We start from the raw sequence: 20,121 nt of genomic DNA, 5'->3' as shown, positions 1-20,121 counted from the left end.
TATTCGTTGGCATATTTGTAGACCTTGGGGAGCCCGAGGCGTAGTTTGGGATTAACTTTAGATTGGGTAGCTTGGAGTGCGTACGAGGTATGTAAAACAACCTTCCTTCTTTTGGCATGCCTTAGTTTTACATAGGCTAGATTAGAGCCTTAAGGGAATTCCAAATTCGAAATCCGAGCATGATATGATCCTTATATAATTCTTGGCACTCTTATGTATGATTTGATGAAATATGAACCTTCATGTATTTGAAATAATCGCCTTTCGAACTTTGTATGGAAAGGTTTCACTTTAAAGAATTTCGTAAATTTTGAATGACATATCTTTCACATAAAGACTCGGATTGCTTTGATATTTTCGTATGAGTTTGCATGGCTCATGATGAGTATGTTTTCCATAGGCGGGCCCGACTCGGGTTAATACCCTTTCGTGGGTCCCGCGACTTTCCCTTATGTAATTTGGAGAACTTTTGAAAGAAATTGTTATGTCTATTATTTCGATTTTCAATTATGATCACTTTACTTATGTTTGAATTCATGATAATGATTTTATGCATATGACTACTCACGACTCTACTCGTGCATTCTGTTATCCCATCGCCGAGTCCCGGGCCGGTTCTGTTGTCGTGCGCACTTTGATATACTCCGGAGTTATGCTGTGTTTATGGTTCACCGAGCTACTCGCCAAGGAGGGTCGGGTTCCACTTATATTTGGTGCTATGTCATGTATGGTGTTGTGGTGTGTACGGCGTTATGCTGTGTTATGATATGCGACAGGGATTCGGAGATTTGAAACCTTTCTGGTGTTATGCTGTGTTATGGCGCCATCGACAGGCGGGCGACCATATTCTTCTGTGCCCTATGCATGACTTACATATTTTGAAACTAAACATTTTGATATGATTGGATTTGTACTTCTATTTCATTTCTGTCTCAGATTTGTTTTCTGTATCTTCTGCTTTGCATACTCAGTACAAATTTCGTACTGACCCCCTCTCTTCGGGGGCTGCGTTTCATGCCCGCAGGTACAGACGCACAGTTTGGTGATCCACCAGTCTAGGACACCCTCTTCTGCTATTTGGAGTGCTCTTCTCATTCCAGAGCCTACATTTTGGTATATATATTTTGTTCACTGTGTATGTATATATATATATATATATATATATATATATATATATATATATATATATATTCGATCAGGGGTACGGCGGGGCCCTGTCCCGCCATATCTTTCTGTTGGTCTGTTTAGAGGTTTGTAGACGTATTTGTGGGTGTGTGTGTCTACTTCTGTTCAGATGCGATTGTATGATCCTATATGGTTATGGCAGCCTTGTCGGCGTGCATTCTGTAGATGTTTTGGGCCGTTGTGCCATTTGATAGCCTTGTCGGCTTTTGATACATTTGATAGCCTTGCCGGCTTTTTGACATATATATATATATACCCGCATACGGTTGCGTTGAGATGTATTTGAACAATTTGATATGGTTTGAGACGGCATATAGTATTTATGGTCGTGTATGCTATTTGTGTATGATTCGATTGAATAAGTTCATCAGGGTGCCCAACTAGGGCGCCAGTCACGGCCTACGGGGTTGAGTAGTGACAGAAGTGGTATCAGAGCGGTTTGTCCTCGGAATGTCTACAGACCGTGTCTAGTAGAGTCTTGTTTATCGGTGTGTTGTGCACCACATCTATAAACAGGAAGCTACCGGACATTTAGGGTGTTTCCTTTCTTTGGATCTTAGATCGTGCGATAGAGCTGTGCTATTAGGATGACTCTGTTCTGATTAGTTGTTGTGTTTTCTTTTCAGTGATGCCTCCGAAAAAGGCGACAGCTGCCCAGAAGGGCAAGTCGGCAACGGCCGGAGAGACTAGCCGGGCTCAGAAGGCTACTCGGACCCTCGCTCAGATTATGCGTGATACTGCGCCCCGGTCAACAAACTCTGCTACGTCTTCATCATCAGAGGAGTCTGGAACACCAGCCGCTGCCACTATGGATCACGGGGGGGGGGCTTCACCATCAGCTCCCGAGGCTCCAGCGACGCGCCTCCAGCTCCTCAGCCAGGGGCGGAGGATAGGACGTTGAGGGAGGCAGTACAGCTACTGACTACCTTGGTAGCGGGACAGGTCCGCAGACGCGGGCTGAGAGATGATGATGATGATGACAGGCGTGATAGCCTGAGGGTTCGTGATTTTCTGACATGCCGTCCCCCAGAGTTTTTTGGGTCTAAGCCTGAGAAGGACCCCCACGACTTCATTCGGGGGGTGAGGCGCTCATTAGATCTGGTCAGGGCTTCAGAGACTGAGTCTGTTGAGTTGGCCTCGCACAGATTACGGGATGTTGCTGCCAATTGGTATGAGTCTTGGGAGCTATCCAGGGGTGAGAGTGCTTCCCCAGCTACTTGGGATGAGTTTGTGACTGCTTTTCTCCGCCACTTTTTGCCCCCGGAGTTACGGCGGGCACGGGTTGACAGATTCTTGCTGTTGCGGCAGAACGGCCGGAGTGTTCGCGAGTATAACCTGGAGTTTGATTCTCTGGCTCGATATGCACCTGCTATAATAGCGGATATGGCTGACCGGATGCACCGGTATGTGATCGGATTGGACCGCTACCTGATTGACAGTTGCATGTCGATGGCGTCACAGACGGATATGGATATCGCCCGGTTACAGGCCCACGCTCAGGGTATGGAGGACCGACATAGGGCTGATTATGCTGGTAGGGATCGAGACAGGAGGCCGCCCAAGAGGGCCAGGTCCGCAAGGTATTCTGGATATTTTCGAGGCGGACAGCCTCAGCAGCAGCCGTCAGGCAGATATTTTCCTCCGTCGGGCCGGGGTACACAGTCATCCGGCAGGCGATTTGATAGTGCAGGGCCATCTGGGGCCGGTCAGAGCTCCAGAACATCAGGTTCACAGACAGCCAGAGGGTCCATCCAGTCCAGACTACCCAGGCCCCATTGTACTTATTGCGGGGAATCGCACCCAGGGGAGTGCTATCGAGCTACAGGAGCCTGCTTTTCTTGCGGGCGTCAGGGCCATATTATGCGTGATTGTCCGATGGCGAGTGGTTCTGGTAGTACAGTTCAGCCGACGGGATCAGTCGCGGATTCATCTTCTACTCCCTCAGTTGTGCGCCCTGCGGGGCGAGGTATGCCGACACAGGCGGGCCGCGGTCGAGGTCGTGGCAGTGGTTCAGGTTCTAGCGGTCCATCGAACCGCATATATGCATTGGCTAGCCGCCAGGATCAGGAGGCTTCGCCAAATGTTGTTACAGGTACCTTACTGGTTTTCTCCCGATCTGTATATTCACTGATTGATCCTGGTTCTACTTTATCATATATCTCTCCACTTGTTGCTAATGAAATTGGGATAGAATCTGAGCCGATAGAACCTTTTGAGGTAGCTACACCTGTAGGAGATTCTGTTATAGCCAGACACGTTTATCGAGATTGTTCTGTTATTATATATGATCGTTGCACTAAAGCTGATTTGGTAGAGTTAAATATGCTGGAATTTGATGTTATTATGGGCATGGACTGGTTAGCTTCCTGTTATGCTAATGTTGACTGCCAAAAGAAGGTAGTTCATTTCCAGTTCCCAGGGGAACCAGTTATAGAGTGGTCCGGGTGTACAGCATCGCCGAGGGGTAAGTTTATTTCATACCTCAAGGCTAAGAAGATGATTTAGAAGGGTTATATTTATCACTTGGTCCGGGTGCACGATACTACAGCCGAGGCACCTACTTTGCAGTCAGTTCCGGTTGTCAATGAGTTTTCAGATGTATTTCCAGATGAGCTTCCGGGTCTTCCGCCGGAGCGAGAGATAGACTTTGTTATTGATTTGTTGCCAGATACGCAGCCCATATCTATTCCTCCGTACAGAATGGCACCGGCAGAACTAAAAGAATTGAAGGAGCAGTGGAAAGATCTATTAGACAAAGGTTTCATCAGACCCAGTACATCGCCCTGGGGAGCGCCGGTATTATTTCTGAGAAAGAAAGATGGGTCACTGCGGATGTGTATTGACTACAGGCAATTAAATAAGGTGACTATCAAGAATAAATATCCCCTTCCCCGGATTGATGATTTTTTTGATCAGTTGCAGGGTGCCAAATATTTTTCGAAGATAGATCTGAGTTCGGGGTATGACCAGGTACGGGTACGAGAGGAAAATATTTCGAAGACTGCTTTCAGGACCCGGTACGGGCATTATGAATTCAGAGTTATGTCTTTCGGGATGACTAATGCTCCAGCGGTATTCATGGATTTGATGAATCGGGTATTTCGGCCTTTCCTTGATATGTTCGTGATTGTGTTTATTGATGATATTTTGGTTTATTCACGATCAGTGGACGAGCATTCTGATCATCAGAGAATAGTGCTTGGCACTCTTCGGCAGCAGCAATTATATGCTAAATTTGCTAAATGTGAATTCTGGTTAACTTCTGTGGCATTCTTGGGGCATATAGTCGGAGCAGATGGTATTCAGGTTGATACGCAGAAAATTGAAGCTGTACAGAATTGGCCCAGGCCTACTACACCTACAGAGGTACGCAACTTTCTGGGGTTGGTCAGTTATTACAGAAGGTTCGTAGAGAATTTTTCTTCTATTGCGGCGCCATTAACAAAGTTAACTCAGAAGGCAACCAAATTTCAGTGCACTGATGCCTGTGAGCGCGGTTTTCAGATGTTGAAGGAAAAATTAATTACAGCTCCAGTTTTAGCTCTCCCAGAAGGGTCAGACGGGTATGTGGTTTATTGTGATGCCTCTGGTATGGGTTTGGGTTGTGTGTTGATGCAGCACGGTCGAGTCATAGCCTATGCTTCCCGGCAGCTCAGATCGCACGAGAAGAATTATCCCACTCACGACCTGGAGTTAGCCGCGGTGATTCATGCTTTGAAGATTTGGCGGCATTACTTATATAGGGTCCACGTTGATATTTATACGGACCATAAGAGCCTCCAGTATATTTTCAGACAGAAAGAATTGAATTTGCGGCAGAGGCGGTGGTTGGAGTTGCTGAAAGATTATGATGTTGATATTCTATACCATCCAGGGAAAGCTAATGTCGTAGCAGATGCGCTTAGCTGCAAGTCCATGGGCAGTTTGATTGATGTACAGTCTGGTAAGAAAGAAATGGTTCGTGATATTCATCAGTTAGCCAGTCTTGGAGTCTGCTTAGCCGATTCTGGAAATACTGGGATTTCTGTTCGAGGAGTTGCCGAGTCCTCTATTCTGGGTGAGATAAAGCGGCGTCAGTATGAGGATCCTGTTCTGATGCAGTACAGAGACACAGTCCGTGACAAAGAGGAGACCCCGTTTGAGATTTCATCCGATGGAGTATTATTATACAGGGGCAGATTATGTGTACCTGACGTTGTGGGACTGCGGCGACAGGTTATGGGTGAGGCACATCATGCCAGGTATTCTGTTCATCCAGGGTCGACGAAGATGTATCACGATCTGAGATGCCTGTATTGGTGGGACGGTATGAAAAAGGACATAGCAGAGTTCGTTGCCCAATGCCCAAATTGTCAGCAAGTAAAGATTGAGCATCAGAAACCCGGTGGGTTATTGCAGGAGATGGAGATACCAACGTGGAAGTGGGAGATAATTAATATGGATTTCATTGTAGGCTTGCCTCGCACTCCACGGAGGTACGACTCCATTTGGGTTATCGTTGATCGGCTGACAAAATCAGCCCACTTTCTTCCGGTTCGGACATCATACACAGCTGAAGATTATGCCAGGCTATATATTAAGGAGATTGTGAGACTGCACGGGGTTCCAGTGTCTGTTATCTCAGACAGAGGTGCCCAGTTTACAGCTAAATTCTGGAGATCATTTCAGGAGGGATTGGGGACCCAGGTGAGTCTGAGTACAGCATTTCATCCTCAGTCTGACGGACAGGCCGAGCGTACTATGCAGACATTGGAAGATATGTTGCGGGCCTGTGTTATTGATTTCAGAGGCAGCTGGGATGATCATTTGCCACTTGTTGAGTTTGCTTATAACAACAGCTACCACTCCAGTATTCAGATGGCACCATATGAGGCTTTGTATGGCAGGAAATGCAGATCTCCGATCGGTTGGTTTGACGTGGGTGATACTCAATTAATTGGTCCAGATGTGGTCCAGCAGGCAGTCGATAAAGTGAAACTGATTCGAGAGCGACTATTAGCGGCCCAGAGACGATAGAAATCTTATGCTGATAAACGACGTCGACCGTTAGAGTTTCAGATTGGCGATTGGGTGTTCCTGAAAGTGTCCCCTATGAAAGGGGTTATGAGATTTGGCAAGAAAGGAAAGCTCAGTCCGAGATATATTGGGCCGTACCAAATTATTCGTACAATAGGCAAGGTGGCCTATGAATTGGATCTACCGGCTGATTTGGGAGCGGTTCACCCGGTATTCCATGTTTCTATGCTTCGTAAGTGTATTGGTGACCCTTCCAGAATCTTTCCTGCAGTTGATATACAGGTCACAGAGGAGCTATCTTATGAAGAGCAACCTATAGCCATATTGGATCGTCAGGTAAGAAAGTTGCGGAATAAAGATGTGGCTTCGGTTAAAGTGTTGTGGCGGAATAATAACCGCGAAGAAATGACCTGGGAGGCTGAGGAGCAGATGAAGAAAAAGTATCCTCACCTATTTCTAGTACCTTCAGGTAATTCAAACTCTTTGTTTGACCAAGTTGAATTGTGAATAACTTGTACGTGATGCTATAAAAGAACCTCCCCCGAATTTTTTGTAAGACCCGCAGAATTAACCCAACATTCGAGGACGAATGTACTTAAGGGGGGGGGGGAGGATGTTATGTCCCGTATTTTTATACATTGGGACAACCCGGAGTAACTATGATAATTTAAGGCCAAGACTATTCCGGGATTTGAAGTCGGGACTTTTGACCTTTGATTTTATTTTGAGACATAAGTTATATATGAAATTGTTGACATTGAACACTTAGGAAAAATTGGGACCACAATTCATAAAAAACAAAATCTTGCCACAAGGGGCCTTGTAGTCGTGTGGTCCATTAAATGGTCCCACACATTGTGTGGCCAATTTTAAATGGTCCAACACATTCTGTGGACCATGGAAACTTGTACAATACATATGGAATTAATAGAAGACCATGTATTCATCTTTCTCACTTTACACACTTAGAAAAAAAAATATCAAGAGTTGAAGAACTCTTCAACCTCTCTCTCTCTCTCTCTTTCTCGGCTAGAAACCAAGAAAACCAACCCCCATTTTTAGCCTTCCCAAAAATAATTTCTTGGTGTAAACCCACTATATTGAGGTCCCTAAGTAGCGTGGAAGTATTGTTTGGATCATCTAACCATTCATTGTGTCCAATTGCAAACCCTAGCCATTTGTGGTATTGAAGAAGAAAGGTAAGTTTTGCTCTTGTTCTATGTGTTATGAACTCTTATTTCATGTTGTAGTATGTTAATATGAATTAAAATCAAGAAATATGGTGTGATGAAGTTAGGCCGTGTGTTTGGTGTTCTAGCCGTGTATATGGGTGTTGAATTGGATTGATGAATTAATTCTTGTAGTATGTTAATTTGTTGTAGTGTGTAGGATGGCTAAGAATTATATATATATAAGTAGTGATAGATGAACATGAGTCATGCTATATGCCAAAGGACACACTAATGTCGCTTAGCGTCGTAATGGTTATTGGGATGACTGTTATGTTGGAAGCGAGAGTCTATTGTCCCAAATTGATATAGTAAGCGTTGCGGACTGATTTGGAGAACTTTGTGCACTTAATGCAATCTTTATATATGAGAACCATGAACATATGTATATGTGTAGTGTGGACGAATGTGGGTCATATAATATGTCGAAGATCGCATTAATATCGCTTAGCATTTTAATTGTCGTCGTTATGAATTCTAGTTTGGAAATGAGCATTTAATGACTCAAGATTTACGTTGAGATTTTTGTGGGCTGATTTAAGGCTTATTGTGCGTTGATGTAATTTGTATATTTTATGAGGATGATATCGTTATATTGTGGATTGTGGTACAAAACACGACTTGAAAATGAGGAAAGTGAAAAGGGGGCTGCTCTCGGCTAGGGGGCTGTTTTCGGCTATAGATGGAAAAAATTGTGGATTGTTGGAAATATTATGTGAATTGTTTAGAATGCCCTTGAATATTGTTGGTAAGGATTCGGGTTGATAATCGAATGTGTGAGCGATATTGTGGCTTGAATGTAAGCCGTTGAATTGAATATTTGGAAAGTTGTTGAATGATGTAAAAGAAAGTTACTATTGTTATTTTGTCTTTCGAATTGATTATCGATGTTGCTAGGTTGGTTATTGTGGTTGTTATTGTTGATTTTGAGCGAGTTAAATTCTCGGGTTGGCCTATTTACAGGGGAAATGCTGCCGAATTTTCTGTAGAATTTAGAGTTAGTTGGAATAAATAATTGCTTAAGTGCCTATGGTTAATATTGGATATTCGTTGGCATATTTGTAGACCTTGGGGAGCTCGAGGCGTAGTTTGGGATTAACTTTAGATTGGGTAGCTTGGAGTGCGTACGAGGTATGTAAAGCAACCTTCCTTCTTTTGGCATGCCTTAGTTTTACATAGGCTAGATTAGAGCCTTAAGGGAATTCCAAATTCGAAATCCGAGCATGATATGATCCTTATATAATTCTTGGCACTCTTATGTATGGTTTGATGAAATATGAACCTTCATGTATTTGAAATAATCGCCTTTCGAACTTTGTATTTCACTTTAAAGAATTTCGTAAATTTTGAATGACATATCTTTCACATAAAGACTCGGATTGCTTTGATATTTTCGTATGAGTTTGCATGGCTCATGATGAGTATGTTTTCCATAGGCGGGCCCGACTCGGGTTAATACCCTTCCGTGGGTCCCGCGACTTTCCCTTATGTAATTTGGAGAACTTTTGAAAGAAATTGTTATGTCTATTATTTCGATTTTCAATTATGATCACTTTACTTATGTTTGAATTCATGATAATGATTTTATGCATATGACTACTCACGACTCTACTCGTGCATTCTGTTATCCCTTCGCCGAGTCCCGGGCCAGTTCTGTTGTCGTGCGCACTTTGATATACTCCGGAGTTATGCTGTGTTTATGGTTCACCGAGCTACTCGCCAAGGAGGGTCGGGTTCCACTTATATTTGGTGCTATGCCGTGTATGGTGTTGTGGTGTGTACGGCGTTATGCTGTGTTATGATATGCGACGGGAATTCGGAGATTTGAAACCTTTCTGGTGTTATGCTGTGTTATGGCGCCATCGACAGGCGGGCGACCATATTCTTCTGTGCCCTATGCATGACTTACATATTTTGAAACTAAACATTTTGATATGATTGGATTTGTACTTCTATTTCGTTTCTGTCTCAGATTTGTTTTCTGTATCTTCTGCTTTGCATACTCAGTACTTATTTCGTACTGACCCCCTCTCTTCGGGGGCTGCGTTTCATGCCCACAGGTACAGACGCACAGTTTGGTGATCCACCAGTCTAGGACACCCTCTTCTGCTATTTGGAGTGCTCTTCTCATTCCAGAGCCTACATTTTGGTATATATATTTTTTTCACTGTGTATGTATATATATATATATATATATATATATATATATATATATATATATATATATATATATATATATATATATATATATATATATATATATATATATATATTCGATCAGGGGTACGGCGGGGCCCTGTCCCGCCATATGTTTATGTTGGTCTGTTTAGAGGTTTGTAGACGTATTTGTGGGTTTGTGTGCCTACTTCTGTTCAGATGCGATTGTATGATCCTATATGGTTATGGCAACCTTGTCGGCGTGCATTCTGTATATGTTTTGGGCCGTTGTGCCATTTGATAGCCTTGTCGGCTTTTGATACATTTGATAGCCTTGCCGGCTTTTTGACATATATATATATATATATATATATATATATATATATATATATATATATATATATATATACCCGCATACGGTTGCGTTGAGATGTATTTGAACAGTTTGATATGGTTTGAGACGACATATAGTATTTATGGCCGTGTATGCTATTTGTGTATGATTCGATTGAATAAGTACGTCAGGGTGCCCAACTAGGGCGCCAATCACGGCCTACGGGGTTGGGTCGTGACAAAGGTTTGGTTTGGAAATTATGTGAGCTCGAGGTTTTGTTCGCTGTTTCGTGTTCGTGGACTTGAAAGTTAGGTTTTGCTAGCTTTGGAACTCTGTAGATTGTACGCTGCTTTTGTTATTAATCGAAAAGACTTTGAAGGTTCGTTTTCGTTATTACTTTTCTATTTCAATATATTATATGAATCAAAATTTTGTTGAAGAATCATTTGACGTGGAATAAAATCTTTTGTTGTTTAATAGTTTGGTACTTATATATGCTCGAGTTCAAATTTAAATTGCAGTTGAATATGTTGGAATCTCCCGAATCCGTTTTCTTTGCTTAAGTATGGAGATATATTTTTAGATAAATAGTAAGTTTTGATCATGTCTTAGTCATGTATAATATATAGTTTTGTTAGTGCTCTTAAAGATTGTTAAGTATAAAATCATTTCTTTTTGTGTGCGTGATTTAATGGTTCTGAAATTTGTTAGTAACACGTTAGCTTAGAGCTTTCTTTTAATATCACTAATAGTTTATTCCATTTTGAGTTTGAAAGTTTATGCTAACATAAATGGTAAGCCTTTGAATGCTCAGTTCCCTTTGTTTAGTATTGAAATTTAATTTCTTTCATGAATTAGAATGAGAATGGTAGAATTCCAAGCTTGTAGTGTTAATAAATTAACTATATAAACAGTATTATACACGATATAGTCAAATATACGTAGAATAAATATATAAATGATATTATAATAGTGGATAATTAAATATATACATGGTATAATAATGTAAATAATACATGTTATATAAGTTAAAAAATATTAAATCCTACATGTAAATATACACAAAAAATATAGTAGGAATATATATGGTATATACTTATAATTTATAATGAAAATATGAGATATTGAATTATTTATGTAAATAAATGGAGTTTAATAGATGAGCGAAGAATCAGAATAATAAAGATAATCATCATTTTTTTAGTAGGGCGAGTAGACTCAAAATTCTAGGTGCAATACACAAGTTAAGGTCGCGTTTACGCGTCTTGACCGATGTGTGTCAAGGCTGAGGTCACAACTACGCGTCTAAGTTAAGACTAATAAAAGATCAATAATATTTTAAGCGAATCGTAGGCATAGCTAAATAAATACATTTTATCCAAAATAATTTAAGCCGAGCATAAGTTGATAAAGCGACCGTGCTAGAACCACGGGACTCCTGGAATGCCTCACACCTTCTCCCCGGTCAACAGAATTCCTTACCCGGACTTTGTTTTCGCAGACTAATAAAAATAGAGTCATTTCCTTTTGATTAGGGAATTCATAAGGTGACCTGGAACACCAAAACTCAATTCCAAGTGGCGACTCTGTAACAAATAAGTAATCTCTTTTCAAAACGTCACTTCAATTGGAAAAACTCTTTTTAAATCCTTTTAAGAGGGGTAAAAAAGGGGTGTGACGAGGGTTATGTTATAGACCTCACACAGCGAGGTGTAGCATGAAAAATTTCAGAAAACTTTGCTAAGTATAAAATGGACCTAGGAGCTCTGAGCTAAGCTCAAAGCGAGATAGGGTCATGCTATAGACTTCGCTCAGCGAGGTGTAGGGTCCAAAATTCCCCATCCTATAAATTCAACACTTAACTCAAAATTTCATTTATCAGACATTCCAACTTCGTGGAAAACCCTTAAGGATGACTTTTTGAGAGCAAACAACCCTAAGGCTTCCCCAACACATCTAAGGTAAGTTTTTGATCAATTCTTATGATTTTTATCTTAATCTAACGAAGATTAATAGTAGAAACCTCACCTACTCCATAGATTGTGAAAATTAGATTCAAAAACGGTGGAAGAGAAAAGTTGTTGGGAATTCGTTGTGAAGTAAGTTTCTGAAATTTAAGTATAGTTATGGGGACTATTTTGGGTTTATATATCATCTATATACCATTAGAATCCATGGGTGAATCTCATGAAAGCAAGAACGTGAAATTGGCTTAAAAACCCTAGTTTTCAAAAAGGGTGGGAATTCAAGAGAACAGTGTAAAGCCATAATATTTCTCATCTAAATCAATTGTAGCATGATTTTTGAACCTCAAAAAATCCGTTTGGTAGTGATATAGCGGGAATTGAGGTATGTCTCTTTTCGAACATACTTTTCAACCTTTAAAAATGGTTTATTTTGCAAGGTTTGTCTGCATGAGGGACAAGCCCGAATTAAACCTTATGTGCATTATATTATATGTATGTATCCATGATTTCCTATCAAGGGACTATTGAAATTGAATTATAAAGCTTTGAACTTTGAGCATGCTTTACTCCCTTATAAGGGATGACTTGATTTTGAAATAGAGGATCTACGAACTGTTTTTCCCCTACTATGGGATGATTGAATTGATTTTTAAAGTGATAATATTTAAACATGATTATCCCCTATTATGGGATGATTGAACTTGGTTTCTAAAGCTTGGGTCTTTAATGTGTTTTGCCCTATGAATGGGTTTTGGTGAGTTGAAAGTTGATTAATTATTGAACATGGTTTCTAAACAGATTAATGACTTGATCTACCCTATTAACTGGACGATGAACATAATTCATAATGAACAATTTGGATATCATATTTTGACTTGTGATTCAGCTTCTATGCCATGATTTGAGATTCAGCTTCCCAAGCAATGACTTGTGATTCAGCTAATATGCCATGATTTTATTGTTTGTGTTTGGCCTAGCTACTCGGGAGGAAGGTAGTCACTATAGATCCTAGTGCGGTTGCCTAGCCATTTAGGATAAAGAGTGGTCATCGAGGGTTGAGGGTCCCATTGTGGTTCATGCCTAGTCATTCGGGAAGAAGAGTGGTCATCGAGGGTTTGTAGCCCCAGTGTAGTCTTTGCCTAGCTATTCGGCAGAAAGGGTAGCCATCGTGGGTTGATAGCCCGGATATGGTGCTTCTATGCAATTTAAGGAACCTTAAGTGGTCGTCTCTTTGTTTTATTGATTTGGGCCTGTATTGGCATGTGTTATGCTTTGGTTGCCTATGAGTGACTTGTTGATGATCTTGAGTTTCGGGTTCGTAACTGAAAGACTTAATATGGTAAATGGTAAATGAGTTGAACTTGATGTATTTACTCGTTATTGGTTTCTCAGTGTTGGTTTTTATTAAGTTTGATGATTTACTCTACTTTTATATTATGAACTAGTTTTGGAAAGAACTTAAGGTAACGGGAATGACTTAAGGATTCAAAGTGATTATTTCTTCATCATTGACTTATACTGGAAGTTCATGAGATGTTATCATTTGTTTTGAACTGGTTCTCAATGTGATTCTTAATTACACTTACTACTTATATATTTTGTTATTAACTATTGTCCCGGAGACACTCACTGAGTACCCAGTACTCTGGCATACTACTGTTGTTTTTTATGGTATGTTTGGTAACGAAGAAAAGCAGGTTCTTGGTATGCGTGCGGAGTAGAAGAACTTGCTGCTTTTTGGACTTATTGGTGAGTCCACACCTTTGTTCGTGGAACACCCCATCTATCTAGTTTTATCATTTTAGTTTCTGGGCTGCGTCCCAATGTTTTAGCTTTTGTTATGTTTTCTTAGGAGCTCCATAGCTAGTCGTTCTGTTGTGGATAGATGTTGAAAGTCTCGTATGACTTATTGAGATGTTTGCCACATCTTATAATTGATTATTCATATTAGACTTCTGCTGATTCTTATAAGTATGAGTATGCTTTCGGTTAGCCATCTATGATTTTTTTTTTTTAAAATACTATGAAAAGAGAATAGTTGATTATTGATTTTACAAGGTGCTTTCAGTGTTGTTCATAGCATCGGATGCCTGTTGCGCCCAGGGTGGGTTTTGGGGCGTGACAATCTGGGCCAAGCTGTTCATTCTTAGCATTGTTTCTGGTAGCTAGGTTGTTCGTAACTCCCAACATGCCTGAAGTTGATGCTAGAAACAAAATAGAAACTTAAAGGATTAGTTTTAAAAACAGGGTCACTTGCGATACCACTACTGTCAAGGCCCCACGGTGGGCGCTAAACTGTTTATCCGTAAATCGGTATAGTTGAATTTGTACACGTAGATCAAAGTGACCAAAATAGCAATGTAATAGGCAGTCAAAATCAATACAAACAAAATAAGATTGAAAGTAAAGAATTAAAATAGCCAGAGCCTTGGAGAAGCTTTGAGCTAAGGTCTTCGGGCAAGCTGCTGATTATAATATTGATAATATGAATTTAGACAAGAAATCATAAAATAATGCAAGTATCAAGTGTGTGTTGTATATCTCTCTTGGATCCCTTACAACGAAGTGAAATGCCCTATTATACCTGGACTCAATGGGTACACATTCCATGAACTATGCCCCCATTAATAATATAAATTAATGTTGTAGTAAAGATGGGCAATAATGTTTATTAATATCCCGTGGGAGGTGCAAAGTCTTCTTGTAACGGTCGACTGTTGGCCTCTTCAACTGGTGCTCTATTAGATTCACGATCCCCCAGGACACAAATTTTAATGAGCCTTCGAAGTAATTTGATCTCCCCCAGAGGCAATTAAGTGCTGACTTGGATCTGACTCATCCCTGTTGACACGTTTTGCCATGCAATTCATCTAATTGTGTTCTACAAATTTTTCACAATATAATGTCAGTTGTTACAAAATTTATCACAATTTTAGAGAATAATGTTAGAACAAATGGTCTTCCCAAAACATAAATAGAAATTAAAGGTGTAAAATTATAACCTCAACACTATTAACACCTAAATGTTATTAAAGAGACATTTATTGAGAGAATAAGAAAAATAATGTTTCAAAGTAAAATATATCAGAATTGGTGTTACGAAGTATCCATCTTTCAAAAAAAAAAAATCAATGTTCGAGAGAGAAATCATGCAATTTATAATGACATCTAGAAAATACTAAGCTTTAATGTGCAAATAGGAGTTGAATGTGAAATTTTAAAACAAGTAAACTTCTACTCTCTTATGCGTCCATACGAGGCAATTGAATTGTAACGTACTCATGTTGTGTTTAAACGAATTTTCCTTTAAACTGTGATCATAAGATATAAGGGTGTAATCACTTAAATTTTGTCGGATTTAGATCCATAAAATAATTTCGATTTCGATTCGCAATGTCTAAAGCTGACGAACTAAAAGAGTCGAGGTGGTTGTTGGTAAAGTTAAAGTTGTTGCTGATGAGGAGCTGCACTTTAGTTCAAATAAAGGAAACATCGTGTCTTCGGAGACGAAGGTAACTCGATGCTCCACTATATTCTAAAGATGAAGAAAGAGGAAGGTACACAAAGAAATGTGTTGAAGGGGTTAACTCTTCTTATCAAACGAACTAAGGCAATAAAGTTGTCTTCAGAGCTACTTTGAAGAGTTTCTGACCCAAAATCCATCGCAAAATGTGGCACTCCCTATGAAGCATTAAAATGAAGGTTTTGATCTAAGTTATTTGTAAATGCTGGATACAACCCCAACGAGCTACCAGAGTTAGGGAAGCTTCCATCAGAAGTTGTCATGATACGATCATGTGAAGGTTTGTAATACAAGAAGCCTCCACCAGTTCGTATTTCTATAAGAAGGGCAAGCAACAATTATTATTTCAATGTGGAAGATGAGTTTGTTGCTTCTACAAAAGACCTTATGTCTTTGATGAACAAAATTCCAAAGAAATTATCAAGGCATTAGAACATTCGATTCACCTAGAATCAAGAAGATTTCCAAGGATTTTCAAAGTTTGATTCCTTCTTGAATGAGGCGACAAACAAAACTTGTGATTTTATATGGGGAGGTACTAAAAGCAATGTCGCACACTGTGATTTATACCAAGGAACATGACAAAGATGAGGAAAAGCATAGGATCAAACCATGAATTCAATTTAAGAGGTCTCATCTAATAATACACATTTTTATCCTTTATGTAATAAGCAGGCTTCAACAATAATTACACATAATGCTCAAGAAAACTCAATTTAATCAAAATATAACGATTGCGTAAAAATCCAACTTGGTATTCTCCCTTAATCTCACACTGTGTAAGATAACTTTGCGTAAATCTTGTAACTAAGGCTGGCCACAGGAAAACTTGCCTACGGTTGCATAACGGAGATTCTCATGGATATGGATCGGATAATCATACAGTCCATTTTTTCAGAATTCCATTTGATAGTTGGTTCACCATGAAGATACACGATAGGTTTGATTGGAAAAGATTGTATTGGCTGCATGGGGTTAGGGCGTTTACATGGAGATTGGAGTAGTAGCATGCCCGTGGGGAGGGGCGAGGGCGGGGGGGGGGGGGGGGGAGGCTAAACAACCTCATCAGGAGGTTGTGCACCGTCCAGAGAAAAGAGTTCTCAAAGGCGTAGCATCAAACTTTTACCCTTTCCCTATAGTTCTTTAATCAACACAATTTAACATGCTATAGAAAGTTATTTATTTTATAGATAACTAATCCCACTAATTATTGATAATAATTTGATTTAATAACTTTGAATTTACTATGTCGATAGTGTAAACAAAATTTATATTGATACCAGACCTTGCTAATTGATAATTCTATTACTGAGTACACTATTGTTTTCAAAAACTAATTCTCGCTCTCCACGTCTGATAGGGAGTCAATTAATAGCAATAAACCTAGTTTGAAGAGGTTCATATAAGGAACTATGCAAGAATGTGGCAGATTACTTTAATCAGAATTGAGAAGCTGAAATTTCACCGCAAAATTAATGGGTTTACAAGTGTACATGTTGCCTACACCCTAATTGTTTGAAGTTGGATTTCAAGCTTATTCTTATTCCATTGTTGCAACTCATCCATCCTATGGAATGATTAAGGAACTTGGTCCCATTTTTTTTATTAAAACAACAAAATTCTGGTTCACAGTCTTTTCTTGTCGTTCACTAGCCATGCAAACTTCAAATAAAATTATTGATTTTCTAGTTCTCAATTAAACGCTCCACAGTCTCTACGAATATTTCCATTCTTACCCGTCTTCACACCAACCCGACCCAATTTAGTCATCGCATTCACGAATGCGGTTTGGAAAGCCTTAGAGTTGCTGGCCCAAGAATCAACAGTACCCTTGGACCGTTGGTCCGTGAATAATACTTGATCGGACGTGAATAGGCCCATTCCTTTTTGCAAGTTTTGGAAGTAGACATTGTCAAAGGCCCTACGCGTGATTGGGTCCATGTTGATGGCTACCCTTGGGTCCACATTCTTTGGACACATTTGTTGTAATTGGATTGCATATGTCTTGTTTAGGGTTGGGTCCACTGGATTTTTAGGGCTAAAGTTGTAAATTCGGTTGGAGACTTTGTTGCAATGCGAAAATCCAAGAGTATGAGCAGCTGCATAAAATAATAAAATGTTCTATCAGGATAAGCAGACCCTATAAACACGCTTGATCATACATCCTTCTTCCATCTCAATTTTATGATTTTTTGCATTTTAGAACGGCGACTTTAAAATATATGCACAGTATTAAAATTTGTAGTTGACTGTATGGGAAAGAGACAGCTACGTGTGGAATAAGTAAGATCTAAGTCCTAACTGGCAAAAATGCCAAAATAGGCAGATTAGATAATGAGATGAATTATTGATTGGATATTTTGGACGCTGAAGTATCTATTTTTTTTTTTATTTTTTTTTATGGAACACTTTAAATTGTATAACTTTAAAATTTTCAGTTTACTTTTAATGGCATACTCTCACAACAATAGCAATATTGACCACATTCAAAATTACAAGTTTTACTTTTGACATATTGTAGAAAAAATCTTCCTTTATTTAAAAAAAAACGTACTCATCATATAAAATGAAATGAATGAAATATTAGAAAATTACCAGAGAGGGCGATCATGTCGGCTTGATTTAGACCATGAGAAGCAAACATCGCATTGAGTTGATTCAAATTGAAAGTAGGCTTAGGCAGATTGCCTTCCACGTTTGAAGATTTTGATGTCAACCCATCTAGCCTTCCCAATTCCACTTGATACCCTGGTCCGCCAGACTGCATGTATTGTATAAGTCATTTTTAAGATATAAAAATAATTATGTTTCAATCATAAGTACGGTGGGACTGAATATATTTATTCTTACTGATTAAGCCGCTTAGTTTAAGCTTATTTCGTATCAATATTATACAAAATAAAAAGAAAAAAATGCTAGACTATACGTATTTTGTAACTGGCATGACTAAAAGATGCCTAAAAGTTCAGGAGAAAGAATGAACCTTTTGTTTTTTAATCTTTCCTAAAAATAGCTATCAAACTCTTCAGATACGAACTGTAGGATGGATCTGACTAGGAAGTCGTCTTGTTGAACTCTGTGATAGTCTTCCGGTATCACCACATTCGTCTCGACAAAAGGATAATGAAAGAAAATACATAGACGACACCAGTTGGGACCTTACTTTTCTCTCCTTTTGTTTCTTTTATTATACCCGTCTGTCGAGGATCTATGTTCCAATAACGATGAAGGGTTACTAGCTAGAAAATTAAGGGTTTCTGGAGAGATGGTCCTAATTAAAGTAGATGTACTAAGACGATTAAAATTTATTTTCAACTAATTGGCATCGTCCTACAATAAATCTACCATAATAAATTTACTTAATAGCATCAAAATGAGTAACTAAACATGTAAAACTAATTAATAGGTAATTTTTATACTTAATCAAGCATGCATGAAAGGCAGAAATAGAAAGAAACGAGTAAAAGAAAAAGAGATGCGAAAGTGTTAAATAAAAGGTACGTAGTACATACAAGTTGAACGACATCTCGAGTGGCTATGGCAAGAATGTCAGCACAAGAAACTTTATTTTTACAACTTGGGATCGCATCAACGGCGGCTTTTGCTTTAATAACAGTGTCAAATCCATCTCCAGCCAATGAAAGATTATCTGGATGATCTTTCTCTGCTGTGTTCCCTTGTGTTGATGCTATTATGACTGAACCATCACAGCCCTACATCGACATAAGAAAAAAACATATAATTAAATTACTGTGTAAAATTCAAAAAATTAGCTCATAAACCCCGCGCGCCATTGATAGGATGTGTGGAGCGTGTACAATATAACATAAAGCTTTGACAGTTGACATTTCTAACCAAGAAATGGAGATTGAACAATATAACACGAGGCCCGACATTAGTGCTAAGAAATTAATGAGATGTGTTTGGTCCTGGTGCTTCTTTTAAGAAAAATGAATTTTTGACTTAACTTGACCACAAAAGCTAACTCTTAGGCAAAACAAATTGTGATTCAAGATTTTTAACTTATGGGTTCTGAATCACAGTTTGTTTTGCTTACTGTGCTCTAAATAGATTATTGCAATATTAAATGAATCTTTAACACAAGTACTAGGTTTAAACCAAAGCAACTGGATTCTGCTGAACTCATAACTTGCATTGTGGCTCCGGCCCTCACATCAGTTCATTCCCTCAACTAATGTGAGACATTTTAACAGAAACAAAGTTCTGATTCATTTAATAATTAGATCAAAGTCTTTACACGGAATTATGCATGGGGAGAAATTAGTACCTCAACAAAGCAATCATGGAAGAAGATACGAAGAACTGCAGGGATTGTGACAAGCGTTTGTTGGATTTTCTGTTTAACGACATTACGCACAATGGTTTCAACATTAGGACAGGTTTTGGCATAATAATTGGTCTTGAGTTGAGCAGAAACCAAGTCTGGCATGAAAATAGTAACAGAAGAAATGGACAAAAATGCTATAATAATATGTAGAAGACCCATTTCTATAAGCACAACAATGTAATGGAAATACAAATTGGTTTACAAATCTTAAATCTAAGATAAGGACTATATATACAAGGGGAAGGAGAGTCACTATATAAGCCAGTTGGCTAAAGAATCTTTCTGACTACAAAAGTGGTTGAGCTTTTAAAAGCAAATACTAGTCAGTCTTTTGTGAATGAGACATGAACTCTTGGGTATTG

General features: G+C 39.2%; 1 protein-coding gene across 1 annotated transcript; it reads right to left on the bottom strand.

Annotated features, from left to right (window-relative positions):
• Positions 1-16,979: 16,979 nt before the first annotated feature.
• Positions 16,980-20,012, bottom strand: LOC132618690 (peroxidase 51-like). The gene is made up of 4 exons (XM_060333704.1): positions 19,700-20,012; positions 18,924-19,124; positions 18,007-18,172; positions 16,980-17,510 (listed from the first exon to the last, which is right to left on the bottom strand). Exons 1-4 carry the CDS (start codon positions 19,916-19,918, stop codon positions 17,104-17,106), a joined length of 993 nt encoding a protein of 330 aa, XP_060189687.1. The 5' UTR covers positions 19,919-20,012; the 3' UTR covers positions 16,980-17,103.
• Positions 20,013-20,121: the final 109 nt, after the last annotated feature.

This window comes from Lycium barbarum, chromosome 11 (genome assembly GCF_019175385.1).
Source record: "Lycium barbarum isolate Lr01 chromosome 11, ASM1917538v2, whole genome shotgun sequence".
Classification (NCBI taxonomy): domain Eukaryota; kingdom Viridiplantae; phylum Streptophyta; class Magnoliopsida; order Solanales; family Solanaceae; genus Lycium; species Lycium barbarum.
Note: the sequence above shows the minus strand (reverse complement) of the source record. Positions and strands in the feature narration are given on the sequence as shown.